The following is a 27,780-nucleotide window of genomic DNA, read 5'->3' as shown; positions in this document are numbered from 1 at the left end:
GGAGGGAAACAAATCCTGCAGACACCTGCAGCCTGTGCAGCAATGTGTAGGTATATTTTACATTGATGTTACTTGCTTTTTAAAACATTTTTATAATTTTTTTTAATTTAAAGTTTGGTATACTTTTTCAAGTTGTTACTCAATCACTTAAATCAGATTTGAAAAGCTTTGCCTGGCGTGGTTGAGGACTGTTATTTTTCTCTACATGAGATCAGCCTCAAACATGACTGAACAAAGGGGTTATATTGAAAGTACAGATTTCCAGGCCTGGACCCCAGCTGTACTACCTCACATTTAGGGTCCAGATATCTGTACTTCTTCAAGTGTTTACCTTGAACATAAAAATATTCAAACCTCTATCTTTCCCTAAATAAAACAGTTGTTCACATGTGCCACTTTTGCATTATACTCTACCATTTGCCAATGTAGATAGTTGAGTAGTGAAGGGCGCATGGGTGGAAAATTTCCTCTTCACGAAGGCACTGAATCATCTGTTCTAACTAGTTTCCATCATGGTTTCATGGTTTCTTCATTGGTTTCATTGGTTTCATGGTTTCATCATGGTTTCTTCATTGTTCCCAGGATTAATGTAGAGAAGAATAACAGATATTTATTAGTTAGAAAGTTACACATAACATGGAATTGTCAAACAGTTCTTTTGTATCGTGAAATCATGTCAGACACATAAATATGCATCTTTAACGTATATGTACCTTTTAAAGACTAGTGAGAACCCACCACCCTGTAAACTATACATTAGGAGAAACTTCAAGCTCTTGTGGGCCATGACAAAACACTTGCCCCACACCCTATCTCCACATGTACCCATTTTCCTGAATTTTGTGTTATTCCCTAATTTTTAAAAAAGTTTCCCCCATGTATATATCAGAAAAAAATGTTCTGTTCCATTTTCCTGCATTTGGACATTCTTAAAGGATAATATGTGTTCTCCAATGACTTGTTTTTACCTTTTTGTTTAGTGTTGTAATTTTGAGTTTCATCTCTCTTGATGTGCATGGCTATAATTTGTTTTCACTATGGTATTCACTTGCATCATAGGTATGTACCAGAATTTACTTGTTCAATGTACCATTGATGGACATTGGGAATATTTTTAGTTTCTTTTTTTAAAATTTTTTAAAATGTTTTTAATTATGTTCAGTTAGCCAGTATATAATACATCATAAGTTTTTTCTGTAGTGTTCAACGATTCATTAGTGGCGTGTAACACCCAGTACTCATCACAACATGAGCCCTTCTTAATACCCATCACCCATTTACCCCAACCCTTCCTCATCCCCCTCCCTTCTGTAACCCTCAGTTTGTTTCCTGGAGTCTTTTAATATGAACAGTGTGTCGGCGTATCTTCTCTATACATGTACAAGAGTCACTTGAGGGTGTATTCCTAAGAGTGTCTAAACACCAGAGATTACCATCATGGAAGGAGTAGGATCCATTCCTTGTACTCCTTTGACTTGCAGTTTGATCCGACTTTTTGATGTGCCCCAGAATACTTTTTTTGTTTTTCAAGATTTTATTTATTCATTTCAGAGAGAAAGAGACAGAGAGAGCATAAGCAAAGGGAGAGGGAGAAGCAGACTCCCCACTGAGCAGGGAGCCTGACATGGGGCTCCATCTCAAACCTGGAGATCATGACCTGAGCCCAAGGCAGAGGGTTAACCATCCGAGCCACCCAGGAGCACTCTCCACACCAGAATACTTTTTTAACCTTTAAGACACATAGGACTTGTACAACTAGCTCTAGTTCCAGAAATGAGTGGAAATGTTGCGGGACTGGTGGGGTACTGATCGGTGCTTGGCAAGACAGTCATTTTAGTTGGAAATCTACATACTGGCTTATGTCGTGGTGGTGGTCATTGAGTCAACTCAGTATCCATATTGACTACTATCTTATATGGTAATCTGAAGTTTCTTTGACACACCTCATCTATATTGGTGACTTTCTACTCAGCTCAGACTCCACAAGTGACCCTATTTTGTAATCTGATAAGCAGGATGACTCAGTGGAAAGAAAATCTGAAAGAAACTTTGAATTTAGAATTACTTGATTTTAGCAAGGTTGGCTATTTATATATGAGAGAGATAATGTAATTTAAGGTATGGAAAGTATTCAACCTGTTGCCTGACATTAGATAAGCATTTACTAAATTATAGCCTTTGTTGACGTTGCTCATTGTTATCATCCAGAACTCAGAAATCCTAAAATTCCTTTCTTGATAATAACTTTTTTTCAGTCTTGAATGAAATCATGAAATCTCTCCCCCACCCCTTGTTTCAAATCTCATCTCAACCTCTGGTTTACTTCTCTTGAGTTACACTCATAATGTTTACATATATATATACTGTGTATTTAAATAAAATAAAATATACTTCTTCTGGCCTCTTCTTAAATAAAACATGCCTATTTTGAGCTTTTGATTCCCACCCTCCCCCGTTCCTACCATTTCCCCACCATCTTCCTCTCCAGCACTATCATCAACTCCAGTACACTGGCCTGAAAACCCGACCCTCATCCTTGACTCCTCTCTTTCCCTTGGTCCATCAGCAGCTCCTGTAGCTTTTGCTCCTGACCACACCCGGACCTCTCCAGGGGGACCTCCCTGGTCTAAGCCAGCTTTGGTCTCACCAGGATTACGGCTGCCATCCCATCCTCACTGTGTACTTCCACTTGTGCCCCTTCAACAGAAAGTGTAAATCAGCTCTCATCTCCCCACTGATTCAAGTCCTCCGAAGACTGCCCAGCTGCAATTACAGCAAATCCCAAACATTTTACCTCGGTCTTTAGGTATGATCAACTTATCTCCATCTCTTCACTCTCTTCTCTTCGGTCCCTGGGTCCCAGTCACATCTGACCTCTTCCTCACACTTGAGCATCCCAAGCTCAGTGCCATCTCAGGGCCTTTGCACATGTTGCCTATTTTCCTAGAACTCCCTTCCTGCATCTGTAGTATAGTGCCTCCTCTCCTCGTTCAAACAACTCAAAGTTTACGACCCAGAGAGTCTTTCCCAGAGCCTCCCGGGACCCCATCCATGTCTTTCCTCAACTTTTCACTTTGTTTTCTTTATAACTGTAGAATGTAGATTTAATCTTAAATATTTGTTAATGTGTTTTTAATCTCATGCCTCTAAATTAAAATCTCCAGCTTGATGGGCACCTGTTTTTCTGGTTTATTACTGTATTTACAACATCTGTGTTGGTGCCTGATACCTAGTAAGTGCTCAGTAAGGATTTATTGACATAATGAAAAAATGAATGAAAGGCAATTAGCAGCTAAAAAGATTACAGAATCTTACATGTATCACTAAGTAATAATAGTAACCATATATATCTATCTAAGGTATTAAAATGTTTTATTTTTCAGGACTAGGTGGAATTCTCCAAAATGTCAGGTAAGATTTTATGAATAAATTTCAGTAGGCTTTAGTTATGAATTTTGTGATATTTTCTGTAAAAATTGGAGTTTTATTTCCTTTTGAAGTTATTTTTTATTGTTTAGCATTTGGAGAAACCATATATGTATTTATTTATATAAATGAACATTTCTATCTTTAATGGAAAAGGATTAAGAGGGAATTATGTTGGCACATATGTACTAAAAGATCTCTAAAGTATGTGAGGAGAATTAAGTAAAGGAAAAAGTAAGAAAGTAAGTCTGCAAAGAGGGACAGGATTAGTAAGAAGCCTGAGATGACAGCCTGCTCACTGAGAGAAGGGCTCAGAGTCAGGTCTTGCATTTTCAAGCAGTGCAAGAGATGATAGGAGAGAAACACCACATTTGTGGGATCTGTGTTTTTCAGAGATAAAAATCAGTTAAGAGAATCAGAATTTTTCCTTATAGTGAGTACATGGAGACATGTCTCTGATCTCAACAACGGACAAGATAGCATCATGGAAAGTGAGTTCAGTCCTTTTCTTGCAGCAATTACAGTGACCGAGATCACTTTCACTGGAGAGGTAGATTAAGCTGCCTCTAACTGAGTTCTGTGTGGCACCACTGTGTTTTTCTTTGTTTGTTTTAAATATTTTATTTATTTATTTGACAGAGACTCAGAGAGAGGGGGAACATAAGCAGGAGGAGTGGGAGAGGGAGAGGGAGAAGCAGGCTTCCCACTGAGCAGGGAGCTTGATGTGGGGCTTGATCCCAGGACTCTGGGATCATGACCTGAGCTGAAGGCAGATGCTTAATGACTGAGCCACCCAGGTGCCCTGGTACCCCTGTGTTTTATGCCATTACATATTTATCGTGTGATGTTTTGAATTTATTTAAAGACAGTCATTTTCCAAAAAGGATTAGGGAAAAAATAAGATTCACTCTACATATGACTGTGTTCTCCATATTATATAGTGGGGAAAATAATTTTTGAGAATGTGCCAGGAGTTTATGTAGGTAGGAATCAGCATGAAGTCTTCTGAACCACTAGCATGAAAGTGTATTGCTTTGATCATAGCACAATATAAATAATTGCTTAGTTTTTTTTTTAAACCTATATTCAGCCTGAAAATTCATCAATACATATTAATAGGTTAATATAATTAGCCTATATACATGATGAGTTATGTATCTTTTAAAAATATGTGTATTTCATATTATTTATATTCCTTGATAAGAAAAAAATGAATATATTCTCTTATCACATTATCACTTCCATTGTGAATTATGTCCCTTTACCTGTCCTCCCAAGGTGTTGTCCCCACAGCCCCGGAACAACCTACAGATGAAAGGGAGAATCAGATAAAATCTCCTGATCCAAGGCCTGATGCTCCTCCTGACTACAATTCCCATTTTATACCAGGTGGGTTGAATAATCAGAAAGATTATTTCTTCTCTCCAGAAAACCATGCTAATAGTTAAGATTGCTTTTAAAATTTAGTGTAATTGAATGATTTAGTAAATAAATATTGAATGCCTCCAGGATGCCAAGTAATTACTAGAAATCCATTAGAATATATTTGTAGGCTCCTGAGGAAGGAAGTTAAACAAACACTGATGGCATTCTCTTCACTATAATGAAAATATGAAGAGAATGTTGTAGGGCCAAGATGACAGTAACTGACTCCACCAGGGATTTGAGAGAAGATATAACTGAGGAAGTGAGATTTTTCTGGCTTGATAAGGAGTTTCTCGCTCAAAGAAAAGGAGGAAGGGACTTCTTTCTGGCAGAAGGAACTGTATTTTTTAAAATTATTTTTATTAACATATAATGTATTATTTGTTCCAGGGGTACAGGTCTGTGAATCATCAGGCTTACACACTTCACAGCACTCACCATAGCACATCCCCTCCCCGCTGTCCATCACCCAGCCACCCTATCCCTTTCCCCCACTTCCCAGCAACCCTCAGTTGGTTTCCTGAGATTAAGAGTCTCTTATGGTTTGTCTCCCTCCCAATCCCATCTTGTTTCATTTTTTTCCTTTTCTACCCCTCAAGCACCACCCCACCCCACCCCACCCCCTTCCCTCCAACAACCCCTCACCCCTGGCAGAAGGAGTTGTATACACAAAACCACAGGTTTAGTGGGGGAATGAGGGGTAACTCATTGATGGACATTGGGGAGGACACGTGATGTTTTGAGCAGTGGGTAATATATAAGACTGATGAATCACTGACCTCTACCTCTGAAACTAATAATACACTATCTGTTAATTAACTGAATTTAAACTAAAAAAAAAAAAAAGAAAAAAAAAAGCCCAAGGTCATGAAAACCTGGTAAGAGACAGTCAAGGGAGAAATGGAGGTGAATGGCCTTGAGTGCTGATTAAGGAGTTATACAAATATTTTTATAAGTCTGAATGCACTACTGGTGGTGATGCAGTGAAATGGATACTCATAAAGGTAGTGGAAATTTGAGTTATCGTCTTCTTAAAAAGTAGGCAATGTGTAAAATTTTTAAAATTAGAAATACTCTGACTTTTGAAGTAAGGAAGGAAATAACCAGGGTTGTATGCAAATACATTTTAGTGGCCTAGAAAATGATAGATAAGGTGTAGCAACACTTATCTATAATAGATAGTTAAGTATATATTTAGAGGTAGAAACCATTGAGTTAGTCTGTGAAAGAGGAGAAAAAGCCCCGGTACTCACAGGATAATGGTAAAAATGTTGTTTTGGCTCTACACATTAAGATCCGCAGAACTCAGTTAACCTCTACCTTTGCAGTGTTTTCTGAAAACAGCAGGGCTTCCTTTCTCCCTTTTCCCATACATATGCATTTCTGGTCCTCATTATTGGCTCAACTCCTGCTTAAATCCAAGGTCTTAACAGTCCTAAATTATAATCACACTGTATTTGACCATTTCTCTAAATTTACTTCAGTGACTGTCAACATGATCCACATAATCTACCTTATATTCATGGATCACTCTATATACAAGAATCTAGATTCCACTAGAACAAATTTTTTTTTAAAAGATTTTATTTATTTATTTGAGAGAGAGAGAGAGCGTGTGCACACACACAATTAAGCAGAGCAGCTGGCAGAGGTTGGGGGGAAGCAGGCTCTCCACTGAGCAGGGAGCCCAGTATGGGGCTCAATCCCAGGACTCGGGAATCATGACCTGAGCCAGAGGCAGCCGCTTAGCTTAACCAACTGAGCCACCCAGGTGCCCCTAGAACAGAGGTTTCTAAGTAACATTGGTTATAAGTCATATTCTGTTTGTCTGGGAAAGTGTATATTCCTCTCGTTTCAAAAAAATTAGCAAGAGCATAGGATGTATCATTCAAATCAAATGATTATATAAGTTGAAAAACATCATGGTGCAGAACATAGAACTGAATTTTCCGTTAGAAATACCTTTAACAAAAAATTCACTATGATCGCCACCTAGTGGCTGAACTATATATTTATTTATGATGATTGATGCCAGTTGTGGCCCTGTAATGCACAAGAGGGAAATTGAAATCCTTTGATTACATAAACATATATATAATTTTTCTTAGAAATATAATCTATACTGAATAGCCCCATAATATAAATTATAATTTTCTAATTTATAATCCCCAATTTTTATTACTTGAGGTACTTTTATGTTTAAAATCACGTGGCTAATATTTTAAGAATTAAGCAACTCACTGAAGTGATAAAACAGTGTTCTTAAGATTATTTATATGACTTTTAGTTGCATTGTTTTTAGTAGTTCAGAAAAAGGGGGCAGGGATATCTGATTTCCAGTCTAATTTGGGTGCTCTTAAACACAGTTCCTAAAGGAACTGAAGTATATTCTTCATGACGAACTGAAACATGGAATTTCTTCCATTTGTTCTAAAGACATTAGGGCTTTTTGTTTTTGTTTTTTCTCATGTAGCTCTAATTTGACATTGTTTCTAGTTACTATTATGTTTCCTTTAGTCTCTCCTGACTCTTAGTCTCTATCAAGACCTGTATGCCCTCTGTCCTCAGGAACTGGTATTCCCCACGGTTGGGTCACTCCCCTGCCCTGTCTTGTCTCCCTGTTCCACCTATTCACTTATCTAACCTTTCACACACTCTCCGGAGTGATTTTGTAAGATCACTTACTACTTTTAACCATTTAAGGATCTATCCGCACTCACCCATATCAACTTCCTGTGCTCTGAACTTGCATTTCCAACTGCCTATAGACCACTTCTCCCAGAAGGGCCCTGGACGTCAAATTCATTGGTCTGCAATTCAGCTTTGGCCTGTTGCACCAGAACACATACCCTCTACTCTTTCCTTCCTCTGGAGTTTCAGGGATCTATCTCAGAACTTGAGAATTTTTCCTCATATCCAGTCTGTTACTGAGACAGGACCATCTCTTCAATATTCCTTCTTACTGCTCCCCTTACTACTTCTTACATTACAGATTAACTTGCCTTCCATCTCTATTCCTGTAATTAACTTGCCTAATTGAACCTCATTCATAAAGGGTCTAAATGTAAGTCCAGTTGCTTCACTTTCTATTTTTACTGGCATACAGTTTACTCTTTGCACAGAGTATAGATCTTTCCTAACCTTCAGTCCCTCGCCATCTTCCTTTCTGGCCTGTCTGCTAAATCTCAGTACGTAGCCTTGCCCCTTGCAATACTGAGCACCTGCTCTCCCTGTAAAACCTTTGCCTGTTGTGGAGGCACTGGCTGGGTCTAACATGTTAGCACTAACATCCTCTTCTGCCTGGGTTGGGCACCCTTCCTCTCTAATCTCTTCACACACTATGAATCTACCTCTGATCCCACGAGTTACTTGCCGCATGATAACCATTCACTTAAAAAAAAAAAAAATCTGTGTATTTTCTGCAGAACTGAATGTCCTCAGACATGTCTTTCTACATCTTTCTGTGTCTAGCATCGAACACAGTAGCTGGTCCTTGAAATGGCATTGTGGAATGTTTTCCAAATAGACAAATGTTTGATTTATTTCATGTCCTTGTTCTCAGACAGTATTAGAAGAAAGGGTTCCACAATTTATATGCTCCTGAGTAAGATTTTGATAACCAAAATGTAACCAGTAACCAAAATGTCCCAGACTTCATGAGCATCAAAAGGCCACTCTTACCTTTAATGCCCAAATCACTGGAATCTGACCCTCCAATTTGCCTTGAAGGAAGTGCTGTCTGTCTTTATTTCTCATCCCAGACAACTTCTGGAAGTCTTGGGGAATATCCCTTCCTGGTAGTGGCTGGTTTCCTCAGCATTGGCTGACCCCAGACCACTGCTTTACCTGTATGCTGGTGACTGCTTTCTCTTTCCAAAGCCAACTTTCTACCTGCTGAGCCATTTTTTCTGTACCGTGACATCCTATAGGAGGTGTGTGTGTGTGTGCACGCAAAACTTAACACCTTACAAAAACAGCTGCCAGCTAGAGTTGCTCTTCTAGTCTATAGTTTCAAGATCATCCACAGAGTCCTATTTTGGATGCTCCTAGCCTCTGATCTAAAGGCAGTATTAGCATAATTTAATTAAAGGTGCCCCTGCAGTAAGAATGCTTGAGTTTTAATTCTGACTCTGTCACATATTGATACTATTGATTCTTTAGCAAGTTACTTATCCTCCTGTGCCTCTGTTTTTTCCACTGTAAGTTAAGGATAATAATGATAATAGTCCCTACCACATGAGGTTGATACTTAGTTAACAAGATTTAATACATGTGAAGTAGTTACAACAGTGCCTAAAACATATTAACAGCTCAGCAAGTATTAACTCTCACCTTTTTTGTCATACATAGTAAACCTTGCTTTCTTTAATAGGAGCTCCTTCCTGCTCTGCACGGTGTCCGGGATCCAGTTCTTTGCGTTTTCCAAGAGAGAGCATTGTCTCCACCTTACCCCCCTCTCAGGTCTTTTTCCATTCTGCAGGAGTGACATTTTCAAAAAACAGCCACTGGTGGACCGTTCACATTTGTCAGGAAGTGTCAGTCCCCACCCTACACAGCTGTGTGGCATTGCTTTTCGATTATAAAAAGAGACCAGATTCCCAGTCTGTAGAGCCGCAGGCCCAGAGCCTGGGTTGCTTCGGGAAATAGGACCCCTCTGTGGAGCTTCAGCATCACAGGCCATGCTACAGCCATCCCCGCTGCTCTCTTCCGTGCACTTACTTAGACAGGAGGTGAATCTCGGCTTCTGACACCCTTTGCTGTCTTCTGGACCAACATCCCAGTATAAGAAAACATAGATACATGCACATACACACATTATAAACAGTAATTTTATAAACAAATAACAATTTTCAGAAAGAAACTCAGTTTTACCTATATTTAGGTAAGATTTGTTTCCAACAAAACTGTTTCCAACCATGGTGAAAACAAACTCCTGTGTGATTATGCATCACAGTTTTGTGACTTTTCTCCATCTTTTCCATTTTAGAATAGGATCTTTTCTTTTTTACATTGGCTAAACAGAAGGCTCTTTAAATCCCTGACTTTCAAACTTATTTTCTTTATTTAATTTTTTTCTTTCTTTCTTTTTTTTTAAAGTAAACTCTACGCCCAGTGTAGGGCTCAAACTCATAACCCCAAGATCAAGATTCATGTGCTGTAGTGACTAAAGCAGCCAGGTGACCCCCCTAAACATTCTTGATGACAATCTACTATGACCCACAGTAAACTATATATATATGTATGTATATATTTATATAAAACAATTCATATATATTTACGATATATACACTAAATGTAATATTTCATCAAGTAATACTCAGCATAGTGAGTAAACAGCATATGGGCAATACAGTTTGATTTTTTTCTATTTTTTCTAGTGTAGTAAATTTTAATGGTGAATCATTAAATTGATTTCAGAGACCACTAATGTATATACAGATTGTAAAACACTATATTAGAATAATGTTTCTCAAACTTCGTTGTTGATAAGAATTAGTGAAATAGCTTTTACGAAGATGGCGCCGAAAGCTAAGAAGGAAGCCCCTGCCCCTCCCAAAGCCGAAGCCAAAGCAAAGGCTTTGAAAGCCAAGAAAGCGGTGCTGAAAGGCGTCCACAGTCACAAAAAAAAGAAGATCCGCACATCACCTACGTTCAGACGACCCAAGACTCTGCGTCTCTGAAGGCAGACCAAATACCCTCGAAAGAGCGCCCCCAGGAGAAACAAGCTTGACCACTATGCCATCATCAAGTTCCCCCTGACTACTGAGTCAGCCATGAAGGAAATAGAAGACAACAACACACTTGTGTTCATTGTGGATGTCAAGGCCAACAAGCACCAGATCAAACAGGCTTTATGACATTGATGTAGCCAAGGTCAACACCTTAATCAGACCTGATGGAGAGAAGAAGGCATATGTTCGGCTGGCCCCTGACTATGATGCTTTGGATATTGCCAACAAAATTGGGATCATCTAAACTGAGTCCAGCTGGCTAAATCTAAATACAGTTTTTTCATGATTAAAAAAAAAAGAATTAGTGTAAGCTAATTAGTGTAAGCTAGGCTTACATCAGACAAAATATACCTTAAGGCAAAAATTGTTATTAGAGATGAAGAACATTTTACAATAATAGAAGTGTCAATTCATCAAGAAGACATAACAATTATATATAATACCGAATTCAGTGGTTAAATAGACAATTCAGTAAATAAGAATTGGAAATTGCATTATTCCACTTACAGTAATGGATAGATAGAACAATAAGCAGAAGGTTGAAAGGGAAATAGAAGCCTAAGCAACACCATACTCCAAACACCAAACTAAACATAGACACATACAGATCACTCTACCCAACAACAGCAGAATACATCTTCTTCTCAAGTGCACATAGGACATTCTCCAAGATAGATTACTGATTAAGACATAAAACAAGTCTCATAAATTTAAAACAAATAAAATCAGATACATTTCACAATGGAATACAATTAGTAATCAATAAAAATAGAAGAAAAGTTGGGAAATCTGAGGAAATTAACCCACCTTAAATAATCAAAAGGGCAGAAAGAAATCACAACAGAAAAATTGGAAAATATTTTTGAGGTAAATAAAAATCTCAGTATGCCAAAGCTTATGGGATACAGCTAACACAGAGCATAGAGAGGGGCATCTGGGTAACTCAGTTGGCTGTGAGCTCCACTCAGGCTCTGCTCTCACCAGGGAGTCTGCTTAAGATTCTCTCCCCTCCCCCATGCGGCCTCTCCCCTTGCTTGCACAAATAAATAAATCTAAAAAGAAGCACAAAGAGAAATTTGTAACTCTCAACACCTACATTAAAAAAGAAGAAAGACTGCAAATCAGTAACCCAACTTTCCACCTTAGAAAGAAGTCAAATCTTAAGCAAGTAGGAGGAAATAACAGAATTTAAAGTAGAAGTAAATGAAATAGAGAAAAGAGAATAAGCCAAACTGACAAAACCAAAAGTTGGTTTTTGGAAATATCAACAAAATTGAGAAATCTTAAGCCAGACTGACCAAGAAAAAAATAGACTCAATGTATTAAAATCATGAGTGAAAATGGAGACATTACTAGCAAGCTTACAGAAATTAAAATGTATCACAAGAGAATACAATAAACAGTTGTATACCAATAAACTGGAAAACCTAGGTGAAATACACAAATTCCTAGAAAAACACAAACAGCTGAAACTGACTCCAAGAAGAAACTCTGAATAGAGCTATATAGCAAGCAAAGAGATTGAATTAGTCATTTAAAAATTTCTGACAAAGTAAAGCCCTGGTCTGGATGGCTTCATTAGTGAATTCTGCCAAGTGCTTAATGAAGATTTTAATACCAGCCCTTTATAAGAAATATAAGAACAGTGAACACTTAACTTCCCAACCCATTCTGTAAGGCCAGTATTACCCTACTAGTAAAATCAGACAAAGACATCACAAAAAATGAAAATTATAAAGCAATATTCCTTATAAATACAGAGACAGAAATGCTCACAAAATACTAGCAGTGTAGTAACCAAATCCAGCAACATGTAACAGGAATTATACACTATGACCAAGTGCAGTTTGTGACAAGTGTGAGAGGTCAGTTTATCATATGAAAATCAGTCAATGTATGTACCATATTAATGGGATTAGTACAAAAATCATATAATCATATTACTGGGTAGAGAAAAAGTATTTGACCAAGTGAAACATCCCACATGATTCAGAACACTTAACAAGCTATTAGGAGGGAACTTCCTCGACCTAATAAAAGGCATCCATGAAAAACATCATTCTCAATAGCAAAAGCCAAAAGCATTCCCCCTAAAGTCAAGAACAAGACAGGATATCTCTTCATGCCACTTCTATTCAACATTGTGCTAGAGGTTTTAGCCAGGAAAATTTGGCAAGGTAAAGTAATAAAAGTCATCCAGATTGGAAAGGAAGAAGCAAAGCTATCTCTGTTTGCAGATGACATCATCTTGTATGTAGAAAACCCTAAGGAATACACACACGTCCAAACAACTAGCCTTCATAAATGAGTTCAGCAGTAGGAGTGTAAAACAGTGAAGCCACTCTGGAAAACAATTTGGCATTCCCTTAAAACATTAAGGCTAATTCCATTCCTAAGTACGTACTCGAGAGTTGAAAACTTACGTTCACACCAAAATTGGTACACTAATTTCACAGCGGTGTTATTATAAATAATAGCAAAAAGTTAGAAACAACCCAAATGCCCATCAACTGAGAAATGGATACATAAAATGTGATATGATATGTCCATGCAATGAAATACTACTCAGCCATAGAAAGAAATGAGATACTAGTACTTGCTACACCACAGATGAACCTTGAAAATATTATGCTAAATCAAAGAAACCAGGTACAAAGGCTGTATGTTACATGATTTCATTTATAGGAAATGTCCAGGTTAGGGAACTCTGCAGTGACAGTGGTTTCCAGGGGCCAGGGAAGAAGATGGGAAATGACTGCTAATGGGTATGGGCTTTCTTTCTGGAGTGATAAAACTGTTCTGGAATTTCATAGCCATTACTAAAAACATCCCTTTGAAGTTACTGTGTTTGTGACCTTAAACAATAATAACAATAAACATAAATATGACGACATCAGTGTACAGTGCTAATTGTTTGCTGAGTCCTGTGCTGATCCCACTACAAGCTAGTGCAGTGGGTGCGTATACTATGAGCTCCAGGGGAGAAACCGAATGCAGAGAAGCCAACATGTTATTCGATGTTTCAGACTTTCAGAAATAAGGTTTCAGAGGATTAAACGAGTTAATATGTAAAGCCCCTTCCTTAGTACGTTGTTGGTGCATGGTACACATTCAGAAAATGGATCGTGTTGTAGTGGATGTTGTGTGACACATACATTTTTCATGTAAAAGGTCATTCTAATTTCCAATGTATTGTAGTGTCAATAGTGTCTAACGCTTTCTTTGTTCTTGGATACAGGACCCCCTGGACCAGCTATCCCTGTACCTGCAGGTTACCCAGGAGGCTTGCCTGTGGGATACTACAGCCCGCAGCAGCCCTGCGCCTTCCCCTCATACCAGCTACGAGCTGGTATCCATCCTATCCAGTACCAGCCTGGCAAATATCATATGCCAAATCAGCCTGTTCCAATCCCGTGGATGCCAGGCCCTGCTCTTCTGCCGAACTGTCCTCCTGGTCTGGAATATTTAACCCAGGTACTCCACACAAGTCCAAATAATTTTCTGATGAAGTATGACTAGGGATCTGACAGAAGAGATCCACAGCTGGACAGAGTGGGTGAAGGTGATGGGTCGGTGATGACAGGTCCTGTTTGTGAGACTGTAGGAGCAGTAGTCCTGATTTTAGAAATGTGAAGGGAAAGTGAGTGCAGGGATCGGTACGGCTGTCTAAAGGATATATGTTGAATTTTAAGATACGCGAGGTGTCCTGTGGAAGGCAGTTTAAAGAACAGGAACAGAGGAGAAACTATCAAAGATACTCTTTGAGGTGTCGTTTGCATAGAAGTAAAGAGTTAACACCAAGAACAGCAACACGAAGAACAGAACAGTAGACTGTGAGTCACTGAGTGCCTCTGCCCATCCCTTTTTCTCATTATGCACACTTTTCATTAACTACTCCTGCCACCCTCCAACATAAAATGTAAATAAAAAGAGGAGAACTACCAAGGGCTTTGCTTCAGGCAAATTTCCAGGAACCCCCTTCCCACAACACAGTGGATTCGTACTTTCCATTGATACAGACATTCTGAAGGCACCAGGAAATCTGGGTCAGAAACCGGGGCAGTATGTCAGAATCATGTACCATATGGTATCGCTAAAAACCACATGTCAGAGACTCCGAAAGGATTGCTTAATGAAAATAAGATGAAGCTAGTACTGGAAGTCCCTTAGAACCTATTGAATCATGTTCAGTTTTAGAAAAAGGAGATGTTGAAATACATTATAAGGAAGGGAACTTGTCAGTTTTCTTAATTTGCCTAGTTTTTGAATTTCTTCTCTTACTCTTGATGGGAGTTAAATGAAAGTATTTTATGAATTGTTTTCTCTTTCAGGAATGTTTTGAATTTAAAAAAAAAGTGAAAAAAGAAATAAAACCAATAGGCATTTTTTTGTGTGTGCCAATTTTAAATACAGTTTTATTTAAGACATTGCATTTTCCACTTAACAATACAGTGCTTATAAAGTGCAATGTTTATTTCCTTTCCCTGTGCACATATTCCATATTCAAGTATCAAGAATGCCCAGTTTTTTTACTATAGCAGCTCAACATTACAACTGCCATGGAATTTGCTACAAATTTGGGTCCTTTGAATATTGTGTGTGGAACAATGCTTAACCTATTTATTCTCAGATTGGTTTAGTCAACCTCTTCAGTGGTGGGCCCAGAGGAAGCACCACCAGAGGGAGGAGCTCCACCACCAGGGAAGCCTGCAGGCATTCCTCCTGGCATGCCCCCCTGCACTCTGGTACAGCTTGGTGATGATGGGGTTGCAGACTTTCTCCAACTCTTTTTGCTGGTGTTCAAATTCTTCCTTCTCTGCAGTCTGGTTCTTATCAAGCCAGTTGATGATTTCATTGCACTTGTCAAGAATCTTCTGTTTGTCTTCATCATTTATCTTGCCCTGAAGTTTTTCATCTTCAACAGTTGCTTTCATGTTGAATGTGTAAGACTCAAGTGAAGGCATGGAGGCAGACAAACTTGGTTTTAAATTCTAGCTGTACTGCCTCCTCACTCGGCAGCCTTCAGTAACTTTCATAACATGTTGGTGCTTCAGTTTCCTCATCAATAAAGTAGTACTAGCGATACATACCTTACTGGGTTGTTAGGAGAATTTTTCAAGAGCTAAGGTTTATAGTGTGCCTACTGTTTGGGGCACACAGGGTACATCCGATGGGTGGTAGCTTGTGGATGTTATTAGGTGAAACACGTATGCAAACAGAAGACCGAACCAGTCATTTGCTTTATCATTTTCCTTATCCTAGCCTTTTTACAATCTCCAGTGTAGATTCCGTGCATCATTATCAGGACTGTCAAGATGCTGGAGCATTCAAAGTAGCAGGATTCTATCATTTGTAGAGTATTGGCTTGGCCAGTGACTCTATCAGTTTGTTTGCCATAGTAGCCATAGTGTCTGATTAGATGACCTTCTTTGGCATTAACAGGTCATTTTTCGTTAGAGTATTTTGCTCAGCAGTGGATGTTTTTATCAGCATATTTTTTTGAATATTTTTGAATATTTTTGCTTTGAGTTCTAGACTTTAACATTCTGGATTTTTAAAGGAACTATAAACCACCTTAGTGGCCAGTTTTGGAATTTTATAAGACATGTTTAGACCGCCTCACCTGATTGTGTTTTCATGTAAGAAAATGTTTTTAATGAAGGATGGATTGTATTGTATTGTATTGTATCTTCCCCATACTCTCTTGTAGTCAGTTACACCACAAAATATTTATGTCTAGCTTTCTTTATTACCACATTCATGTACTTTTTTAGTTAATGTATTCAATGAATATTTGGTGAAATACAACATTTCAGGCAATATTCTGGGCTCAGGGATTATGAATGATCTATATCATCTAAAATTATATAGATATAATTACTCTATCCTCAAAGAGGCTTATTCTTGTCTGCTAGAATATTCTCAAGAATGTCAGGTAGTGGGCCCATCAAATTCTCTTTAGAGTGATTCCTAAGTGAAGGTAAGATAGAAGTGTATCTAGTGGTGTTCCCAACACCCTTTTTAAGAGATCCCATCCCAGAATGTTTCCTCTCCTTTATCCTAATCCTAATCACATGCTTCCAGCATTATGGACCCTCTCCTTATTAAAGTATGCACCTAGGGAAGACCCTGCCATTAGTAGCTCAAATGAATGGAAATCAGTGTGTGAACATCTTCCAGATGTACCTGTGAAAATAAAACTGGATACTCTTGTGTGAGGTTCCTGGCTGGCGAATTTGCTCTCTGTAAGCCACTGAGAAAAAGCTTCTTCTGTGGCTGGTCCATGTTAAACCGTCCTGAACTTCCTGAGCACCTCCAGGCTATGAGTGTGAGTGACACACATGTCCATGAGATCAGTGAGTAGGGACTGAGCTAGAAACAATCTGTGCCAACACAGCTTGTTCTAGATGCTGTTACTTTAGCAGGAAGATGATTTTCTTCCATACAGTTGGTGTACTAGGCAACCTTATCTTTTTTTTTTTTTTTTTTTTTGCAACTGTTTACCTTTTGAAATAGAACCGGAGAAAAGTGGTATTCCTATCTGGACAGCTCTGCTGACCAGGTATACAGATAGACTAATTTCACTCAATAACTTTTTTTATTCCATTCAATTTCAAAAAGATATCTTGGTATCAATTAATACATTTTTGTACCTCTCATCAGCTTCTTTTCTAACACTGATTTGATTTAATTCTGTTATTTCTATTTTTCCTAATTTCTTTGTTCTATCCCAACAGTTGGACAGCATACACGTCCTTCAGCATTTTGAGCCTCTGGAAAGTATGTATAATTTCATAATGTTCAGCAGTATTTGAATCAGGTGGAAATTTGCATCACCCCATATCTCGTTCCTTATTAATATAGATCATTTCTTAATCAAAGAGAAAAGACTATCTTCTTTTACTCTTTCTTCAAGAAAGTATAAAGGGAATTATTTTGTATAATTGTATCTATTTATGTATCATACCTAATAAGTTCTTAGGCTTGAAAAAGATGTTTTATCTGGTCACTCCCCCCCACCCCAACACTATTTTGCATATTCATCTTTCATGAAAAGGAAAAGAAGGAGCCGAGAGACTAAATGAGTTAGCCAGGGGCACAACAGTCAGCTAATCAGTGGTAGAGCTGGAAATAGAATCTAAATTTGCTAAGTTCTGGTCCACTGCCCTTGGTTTAGAAGTAAAAAGAAATCACAGTAAACATACTGCTTAATCTCAGTTCATCCTCACTGGATTCCTGACCTTCACTTTCCCACCAGATCTGCACATTCATTTGACCATCACACAGAGCCTCGGAGCTTCCTTGGTTCATTTTCTTATTTGCAATTAGAAATGACTTTCACCGTCTCAGTATATTTCTTGAGCTGACTACTTGATGGTAAAATGTATAATTTCATTTAAATGGTTTTATAATTAAAGTTTTCTAAATTCGGGTACTCCAGGAATATAGTTTTAGTCTTTGCATTTATGTGGAAAAGTTTAAAAATCCTTTTATACTACCTCCTTAAAAGAAATGTTTTAGATTACTAAAATTACTAAATACGTATTTAGATACGTACTAAATACGTAATCAAAATTACGAAGTATGTATTGGGTGTCTGAATTATTTTGGTGACCTAATCAGTTGTAATATTTCACTTTAAACTTTTAAAAAGCTGTTTTGCTTTAATCCCCTAAGAAATACTACTACTCAAGAAGGACTTCTTGAGGCCCATTTTAACTGCTTCTAATTTAAAGTGTCTTTCTCATTTTATTATTTTTAGTGATGACATCTTTTGAAACTAATAATAGATATGATATTAAAAACAATCTGGACCAAATGGTTTACATCGTAACTGAAGACACAGACGACTTTACCAGAAATGCTTATCGGACTCTAAGGCCCTTCGTCCTCCGGGTCACCGACTGTATGGGCCGAGAAATCATGACAATGCAGAGACCTTTCAGATGTACCTGCTGTTGCCTCTGTTGTCCCTCCGCCAGGCAAGAGGTCAGAGAATGCAGGTCTTATCCCTGGTTTCTTCCTGATCCAAGTCTTCCCAGCATCCTTGTGCTCCTTCCAGAATGACACAGGAGGGGATTGTCACTGGCTCTGATGTTCAGAATGAAAGAAGAGAGTGGGGGTGGGGGGAAGCCACATTGTCTCATGCAAGGAAAAACACAGAGGGCTTTTTCTTGTGAATTCTTGCCTTCCAGTGCTAGTTGGGGGGTCAAGCACAAATTAGGGTTATTTATTCAGTGACCATAATTCTGTCAGTTGTGTCTAGTGAATTGGAAATGTATTTATGACCTAAAACAGAAGTCACACACATTTGTCTACATGTAGCTACGTATCCCCAGATAAGATGTCGCTAGACATCATCGAATACTTTTAGAATTGGAAGAGACCTTGGATGACTTCACACTCCCCATCCCAGTCCACACTTGCCACAGATAAAGAAGGGGTGGCTCAGAAAGATGAAGCGCCTGGTGAGGTTACAGTCCCCTGAGGGCCGGACCTACAGAGCAGGCGTTCTGCGTTACAGTTGGGTTCCTTGTCTACAACCCATGTGGCTCTAGGAAGGCTGTTTGCTGCAGGGAAAGAAGCAGCTTTAGTGAGAGGTCCATCAGAATTTTGAATTCCAGATATGTCACCTACTTAAATTGTGCAATTTACTTAACTTCTTTGGGCCTCAGTGCTCTGGTACATAAATATGCACGACAATACCCCATAGGATTCCTGGGATATTTTAAAGACATAGTAAGTGCCAGCACATACTAAATGTTAATTTATTTACAACCTTTTCTGTGTTTTGATTTCCTATAAGATGGAGGTAATAATAGCACCTGTAAACAGGATTGCTTTGAGGATTAAGTAGTAAATAAAAGTTAACTGTTCATTACAGACTTGGCAGATAGTACAGTGCTCAGGGAACGTTGTTCCCAGGTGTCTTCCTCCTCTATCACTACTGATTGATGGCCTGATAGTTGAGATGAATCTTCACCTTTAATTCTTAGTCCTTTGGGATATACTAGGAATTCTTCATATTCATGAGTTGGATTTTCTTCACAAATGAATTTTTTTTAAAGATTTTATTTATTTATTTAACAAAGAGAGACATAGCGAGAGAGGGAATGCAAGCAGGGGGAGTGAGAGAGGGGGAAGCCGGCTTACCGCTGTGCCAGAGCCTGACGCAGGGCTGCATCCTGGGACCCTGGGATCATGACCTGAGTCGAAGGCAGATGCTTAATAGACTGAGTCACCCAAGCACCTTTCAAATAAATCTTTTAAGTAATTTACTTGTATATAGTTTTGTGGGTTTTTTTTTTTTTTTTTTTTTAGCTCTTAGGCCTATACTTGTATAAGATCTTAATGCTAGGCAGCTATCAAATGTGTATGCTTATGTATATGTGTGAATATATATATATGAACAGTTATATCTTTTTTAAAACATTATATCTTGACTTGGGAGTTCATGAAGCTATGTAGTCCTGTCCCATGCTGAGACCTAGTGGACTCAAAACTCTTAGAAAACTATATATGACACCAGAAAAGCTACCAGTAGAACTTTACCTCTGGGCTTTTACTAAATAATTTAATTTTGTGACTCTTGTTATTAATAAATATGAAGATCTTAGTTCTTCACAAAGGAATATTATAAAGATGTTTAGCTAAAACAGGGCCATGGACAATTTTGAAACTCTTTTTAAGATGGCTTTATAGGGGCTCCTGGGTGGCTCAGTAGGTTAGATGTCTGCGTTCGGCTCAGGTCATGATCCTGGGGTCCTGGGATCCAGTCCCATATCAGGCTCCCTGCTCAGCGAGGAGCCTGCTTCTCCCTCTTGCTCTGCTGTGCTCTCTGTCAGTTTGTCAAATAAACAGATAAAATGGCTTTATATATTCACTCACACATTCTGTTGTTTTCACAATATTCAGTTTTCAGAATGCCTCTTTTTCTGTTTTCTCTTATAATTGTCTTGTCTGAGATTCAAATCTAAGACGTTATAATTGTCTTGTCTGAGATTCAAATCTAAGACGTTACCTTGCTACTTTGTCATGAATTGTGCCAGAAGACATGAGACACCTAGAGCAGAGACAAAGAACGTTACTACAGCACAGTAAACAGCGTGAGTGCCATGAGCAGTATGTTGGGGTCAGTCCCCTTGCTCCCAAGGTCTATAGGGTTGAATCAGCGGAGCCCAAGCAGGTGCTGCATACAGCTGAGCAATACTGAGCTTTGAGAACTGTCCTTTATAGCAAGCAATGGAAGACTCTCTACCAGTAACATTGTTTCTAGTCCTTGAAAGACTTCAGAGCACATCTAGGTGGTGTGTCCACGTATATACATCGGTGCATAGCTTCCTCCCCTCTCTCACTTCCTCATTGTGCATAGCTTCCTCCCCTCTCTCACTTCCTCATTTGCAGCTGGAGGTACAGTGTCCTCCCGGTGTCACCATTGGCTTTGTGGCGGAACACTGGAACCTGTGCAGGGCAGTTTACAGCATCCAGAATGAGAAGAAAGACAATGTGATGAGAGTCCGCGGGCCATGTTCAACCTATGGCTGTGGTTCAGATTCAGTTTTTGAGGTAAACAAGTGTAAAAATGACATTTTTACTAGTTTTCTATATGTACTAACAGACCTTGGAATGAGTTGGTTTCAGATTATGTTTTCATGTGAATGAATAAAACAGAATGAGGAAAGGGTTATTGGTTGACATCAAATCATTTTCAAAGTATTGTTAGTGGATTGCTACAGTTTTCCAAAGTGTGAGCTATTTTTTTTATGATTTCAGTGTTTGATAAAGATAAGAAGAAACCATTTAAAACACTAAACCTGAAAGTAAATAGCCCAACTGAATCCATTTCTTTCTTCTTAGTCATATTTAATTAACCATTTTTACCAACGATTTACAGGATTGGGATGTAGGTCCTGAGTGATGAAAGTACCCCACATATCACAGGACATTTGGAGTACCCCGAGATTATACACATTGTTTATTTGCATGGTAGAAACTGTCTCTGTTCTTATGAGATAGGATAAAACTCATAATAGGTTATATTTTCTCAGAAAAATGAAAAATCCTCTTGTTTTGCCTCTATCTCAGTGACTCCAAAATAAGTGCTTATTATCTTACAAATCTGACAAAGGAGATTCCTAGAAATGTTTCCTGAGCTTCTTAGAGAATCCTTCTTGAATGCCTTGCAATTTCAGCAAGCTCCATTATCTAAATTTGCTCATTCATATATTTCCTATGGCACCCACTAAACTTTTTTTTTTAGTTCTTCAAGTATTGCTTATTTATTAAAAGACCATTGTAGAGAAATAGAAAAATATAGATAAGCCAAATTTTAGGGACAGGCGTATAGGGTCATTTTGATCCCCCAAAGTTAGTATTTGGGAATTGTCCCTCTGGCAAGTGCCAGAATCCCCCTTTTGGAAGCTGAAGCCCCTCAGAAATCTTACATGCTTTAAGAAGACAGGGTGGATTTGGCACACAGAAGCTTGAATGAGCATTTGAAGTTTGTGAAGTACATAGAACTGTGCTTCCTTACTTTTGCTTATGTGTTTCCCTAGACTGCAGAGACTCCTTCCCAATTCCCACCCTTTACTGTATGAAAAAGAACTTCAGAATCAGTTCAAATCATGCCTCATTTGAGGATGAAGAAAGAGCACCAGCCCCCAAACTGTCAGCTATACCCCCGCTCAGTTATTAACCAGTTGCAAAGCACTTAAGCCTTCTTGGCCATGATTCCTTATTACTTTACAGTACTTTATTACTTCCTGTCCTGTATTTATGCGATGGCAGTGCAAGCTGCTTCTAAGTAGAAGAATGAAATATGTATTATAATATTTTTCAATCATCCTAAAGTCACATTCTTATCTTTCTAGGTCAAATCCCTTGACGGCATGTCCAGCATCGGCAGCATTATTAGGAAGTGGAACGGTCTCTTATCAGCAATGGGGGACGCTGACCACTTTGAAATTCACTTCCCGTTAGATCTGGATGTGAAGATGAAAGCCATGATTTTTGGAGCTTGCTTCCTCATTGTAAGTCTTGCTTTTGAGTCTTGAGAGAATCACTCTTTGTGATGAGATGCAGTGTAGTGTAAGAGACAGGCAGTAAACTTTGAAACTAGGACAGTGTCTGTCTCTACCGCTGACTAGTTGTGTATTTTGCAAAGCGGTTAGCACTTCCAGGCCTCACTTGCCTTACCTATAAAATGGAGATAAAAATACTTACATTGTTCAGGGCACTGAACATGAGCTATCATAGGAGTAGAGGGCCAGAAGAGTACTTGGAGAATATGGGACATCCAATGGGTATACTTGTCCTCACTGCATGTCTTTTCCATTACTTAAAGATGCCTAGCCTATGACTTCTTAATGAAATAAATAACCCAAAGCTGATGTCCCATTTCCCCCACCCTGTACCTCTCTGTCAGTGGGCTCCTTGGTGTTGTATCTTCCTTTGATTTATTTAGGTACAGTTCCCTTGCTGTAACCCTGGCTGATCAGTGGTTATGTGGAAATAAAATGGATTTATTTACCTTCAAAATGTAGCTAACGTATTGCAGTTGGTATATTTAACATATTTAATATTGATTGTCCAGTTTTTCTTCCTTTTAACAATGAAGATTTCGTTAATCGGAATCCCCAAATGGAGATATTACTGGTTACCAACAGTTCCAAGTCTGTAATTGCTGGTCTTCATATTAGGTCGTTTTCATAAAGGTTTTATTAGATTTATTTATTCTAATTAGAATCAGGGTCACCTGATAAATTATGAGGATAATACTTCATGATTTGCATCTAATTATGTATGTATCTATATACATACAGTTATCTTTCTCTATATATAATATATATATAAATATATGTATCTATAATTATTTTTCTAATTTCAGGACTTCATGTATTTTGAAAGGTCCCCACCACAACATTCATCAAGATAGATGGACACCGAAAATCAGCAATTATGGCTCATAAAAAAAAGTAGAAAATTGGATCGGGCTTATAATTCCCTGAATTATTTGCGAATATATGTGTCTGCTTCTGCAGGTTTTTTTCACTGGGTATTAGCTCTAACAGGCTAAGAGTGTTAAGAGCAAGAATACAATCTAAACATGTTTCAATTGATTTTATCTGTCCTTTGTCCTCTTGGTGGACTAGGCGTTCACCTTGAAAAAGCTATGACTCAATAACCAGGTTAAACACATTACAGTAAGCTTGAAAACACTTTACCATGACATAAGGGAAAATGAATCCCAGAGTTCTCACATTAATAAGTCATGAAATGATGAGCTTTTTAGAGCAGTCTTTGAGATAGAGTAATATAACTTTTATCCCTAACCCTGTCCTCCCTCTCCTACCTCTTGTCCTGTTACTGAAGACAAATTTGATTCCAGGTGAAAAGAATGATACTCTTGATCTTTAAAAACAAAAAGGAAGACAGACCAAAACACTATGTATTTACTGTACAAGGAAACATTTACTTGTGCATATGTATCAAAACCCTGTTTTGCGAGTTTCTAAGTTCCCTTGGAAATTTTCATTTTTTTACCAGATAAATTTCTTTTTTTTTTTTTTTTAATCATAAGGTTTGTATTTTCCATGCGTATTCCCTCATTCATCAGCATGGTCAGTCAGGACCTGCCTCTATATGGAGTCAGGGTCAGACTCTCAAGAAAAGAGGTGACAAGGGCTACAGCCATTCTAGATCTCTGAGCATCTTAGAGATACCAGTGCCCTTATAAGGAGGTTGCATTTAATCTGTTTCATCTCTCTTGGTCACAAATGCCTTATATATAAAATATGTTTGGCCAAATCTCTAAGATTGCCTTTTGAATCTTTGTTTCTCATTTGATGTGACACAGAGAAGATAATTGGGTTTTGGTTTTTTTTTTTAACTTCCAAGAATATCCCTGATAACCACTGTGCTTTTTTAATAGCAAGAGTTAGGGTTTTGTTACTAAATTTTGAAATGTGACATTCTGTGTAGCACTTTGTAAAAGCAAAACCTCTAAATCTTGACGTTGTTTAATATTTCTTAGCTGCTTTTTATTTAGATGATAAATCTGTTATCTATGCAAAGAAAAGAATAAAACACAGCAAACATGCTGCTTCTCTGTGAACTGTAGCTGACCAGTAAAATTATGTAGGATCACCATAGTTAAAGTATGTACTTGTTTTTATTATCTAGTTAAAAGCATAGAGTATTAGTGAATAAACTCTAATGAGTCAACCTGCCTCTTTTGCATTCTACCTTCCTATCTGGACATGGACTGTGTTCTTTCAACACAGCCAGTATATTGAATGAAATGTATACTTACTGTTAAGTAAAACAAGCCTGAGTGTTCTCCAATGGGATTATTCAGAGATGAGGGCCTTTGCCCATAGTTCCTCTTGAAGTCAAAGAAAGGTGCTTCATTTTTAAATTATATTTATCTTTTCATAGTGAAGTTGTTTTACTCAGTTTCTGGTAATTTTTATTTTTAGGTGCTACTACTAGCTTTTTTTTTTTTTTTAAAAAGTAAAACTGCTGCTTTCTAAAAAAATAATTATATTTGAAAGTATAATTGCAGTCTTAGACATATATATTATTTCTTATAATAATGTTTGACATTTTATATATGAAATCAGACAAATAGTACTGAGAAAGTTTATCTCTATAAACCTTCTTTTTACTTGCCCATATTCCTACATCCCAAGACCTACTGTGTAATACTAAAAAAAAAAAAAAATTAACATATGACATTTTAAATTTCTGCTTAAAGTTTTTGTGGTATTAAGTTGTCTCTTACAGTTATAATCCCACTTTCTTTAAAAGTAGTATTATGCATCTTGGGGTGCCCAGGTGGCTTAGCTGGTTAAGCATCTGCCTTCGGCTCAGGTCATGATTCTGAGGGTCCTAGGATCGAGCCCTGCATGGGGCTCCCTACTCACCAGGGAGCCTCTTCCCCCTTTCCCTCTGCTGCTCCCCCTGCTTGTGGTCACTCACTCTCCCAAATAAATAGATAAAATCTTTAAAAAAAAAAAAAGTAATACAATGTGTCTTCTATTTTTATACTCTGGTTTCTATATATGTCTTAATGGTATTTCATTGTGTAAAATTGATCAGATTGACTAAAAACAAAAACTGTCCTGAAATTTGTGTGTTTTCATGCTTCATCATATCGTTTTTGCTTTTAAATAAATATAATTTGGTTTATAGTAAAATACTGTTCTATTTTTTGACTTGGGATTAAGCCTTTGCTGTAGACTGAATGCTTGTATCCCTCCCCACACCCCAAACTTGAGAATTTACCCCAGTGTGTGATGTTGGGGCAGTGTTGGGTCATGCAAGAGGATGAGTGTCCTTATAACCTGCCAGCCCCTTGATCTTTGATTTCCCAGCTTCCAGAACAGTGAGAGAGAAATACTTGTTTAAGCCACCCCGTCCGCAGTATTTCTGTAGTTACCCAAATGTATTCAGACAGAGATTGGAGGTGCTGCAGTCACAAATACCTAAAAATGTGGAAGCAGCACTGAACTAGGTCATGGGGAGAAGCTGGAAGCATTTTGAGTTTCATTCTTAAAAAAAAGCCTAGATGTTTTAACAGAACTTTAAAGGTGATTCTGGTGACAGCTCCGATAGAAAAGAGAGCTGTAGAGGAAGCCTCAGTGTTCTTACAGCTAAGTAATCCTGAGCAGGATGTTGGTAGAAACGTGAGTGCTTAAGGCCATTCTGATGAGGCTTCAGGTGGAAATGAGGAACTTGTTCCTGAAGAGAGGCCCTCTTTACTCTAAAGTGGCAAAGAGCTTGGCTGAATTATGTTCATGTTCTCATGTTTTGTGGAACACAGAACTGGCAAGTGATGAAACTGGATGCTTAGCTGAAGCGAGTTCTAAGCAGGGTGTTGAAGGTGCAGTGAGTTCCTCTGACTTACAGTAAAATGCAAGCAGTGAGAAATGACTTAACAGGCAGAATTGTTAAGCAAAAGGAAGCAGAATGTAAAGACTTGGAAAATTTTCAGCCTATCCATATAGCAAAAAATGAGAACACTGAGGGTATGGCCCAAGCACTGATAAGATCAGTGTGAGTGAGCCTTCTGAACAGAAGCCAGGAAACTCTTCTCCAGGACAGTGGAAGAATGACCCTGACGGCACATCAGTGGTCAAAAGAGCCACCTCTCCCATGACAGGCATGTAATGCAAGGGCCTAGGGGGCTGAGTGGTTCAAAGGAAGGGCCTTCAGTACCAATGGGAACTTTGTGCACAGTACCTGGCATTACTTCACATGGGGGGGGGGCTTGCTCTCTGCACTCTCTTGCCATGCCCTTCTGCCACCCCAGCTGTGGCTCTTGTGTGCCCTGGTATGGCATGGACTTCATTGGCCACCTGTCCAGAGGGTACAGGTCCATGCGGCCTTATCTCATAGTGCATAGGTCAAGGGGGTATGGCTGCCTTCACCTTGATTTCAAAAGGGGCCATCTGGGCAAAACTCGGGCTTTGAACCCCAGTCCTGGAGATCCACAGGGCCCAGGTAGAGAGTCTCTGCAGGGAAGGCCATTCTGAGCCCTGTGGGTACAAGGCCATCCCAATGGGCCCAAAAGACAGAGCATTGAGTCAAAGATTATTCTTAAGCCCTAAGATTTAATGTTGTTTGTGCTGTGTGGTCTTGGGCTTACCTGAGACCTGTCACTCCTTTCTTCTTTCCTATTTCTCCTTTTAGGACTGGGAATATCTGTCCTGTGCCTGTCCCACCATTTTATCTTGGAAACACATAATTTGTTTGGTTTTGCAGGTTCCTAGATAGAGAGGACTTTGCCTCAGGATGACTCATACCTTGATTCTTATCCCTATCTGATTTAGATGCAACTTTGGACTTTCAGACTTTTGAGTTTGGAACAAGTTAAGACTTTTTGGCTGTTAGGATGAAATGAATGAATTTTGTCCTGACCAGGGGTGGAATGCCATCGACTGAATGTCTGTGTCCCCTAAAATTAGTATGTTGGAATCTAACCCCCTAATGTGATATATTTAGAGGTGAGACTTGAGGGATGATCAGAATGTGAGGGTGGAGCCCTTATGAATGCATTAGTATCTTTACGAAGGAGAAGGCAAGGAGCTCCCTTGCCCTTCTGCCACATGAGGACGCAGTGAGAAGACAGCCGTCTGTGAACCAGGAAGTTGGCTCTTACCAGACACAGTATCTACTGGGGCCTTGATCTTGGACT

General features: G+C 38.6%; 1 protein-coding gene and 2 pseudogenes across 1 annotated transcript in view; 2 read left to right on the top strand and 1 right to left on the bottom strand.

Annotated features, from left to right (window-relative positions):
- PLSCR4 (phospholipid scramblase 4) overlaps positions 1–25,311 on the top strand; it is a 46,436-nt gene extending 21,125 nt beyond the window's left edge. The window contains 10 exon segments of the mRNA XM_044251559.1: positions 2,570–2,806; positions 3,384–3,411; positions 4,705–4,815; positions 13,822–14,057; positions 17,321–17,363; positions 18,346–18,572; positions 20,988–21,149; positions 22,454–22,612; positions 23,470–23,496; positions 23,498–25,311. Coding sequence (XP_044107494.1) covers positions 3,405–3,411; positions 4,705–4,815; positions 13,822–14,057; positions 17,321–17,363; positions 18,346–18,572; positions 20,988–21,149; positions 22,454–22,612; positions 23,470–23,496; positions 23,498–23,551 — 1,026 coding nt within the window. The 5' untranslated portion in view covers positions 2,570–2,806; positions 3,384–3,404 and the 3' untranslated portion in view covers positions 23,552–25,311.
- LOC122908580 lies at positions 10,341–10,827 on the top strand (annotated as a pseudogene).
- Positions 14,978–15,562, bottom strand: LOC122908581 (annotated as a pseudogene).
- Positions 25,312–27,780: the final 2,469 nt, after the last annotated feature.

The sequence above is a fragment of the Neovison vison genome, chromosome 6 (genome assembly GCF_020171115.1).
Source record: "Neovison vison isolate M4711 chromosome 6, ASM_NN_V1, whole genome shotgun sequence".
Lineage (NCBI taxonomy): Eukaryota > Metazoa > Chordata > Mammalia > Carnivora > Mustelidae > Neogale > Neogale vison.
The sequence above is the reverse complement of the archived record's forward strand: the minus strand, read 5'-3'. Positions and strand labels throughout refer to the sequence as shown.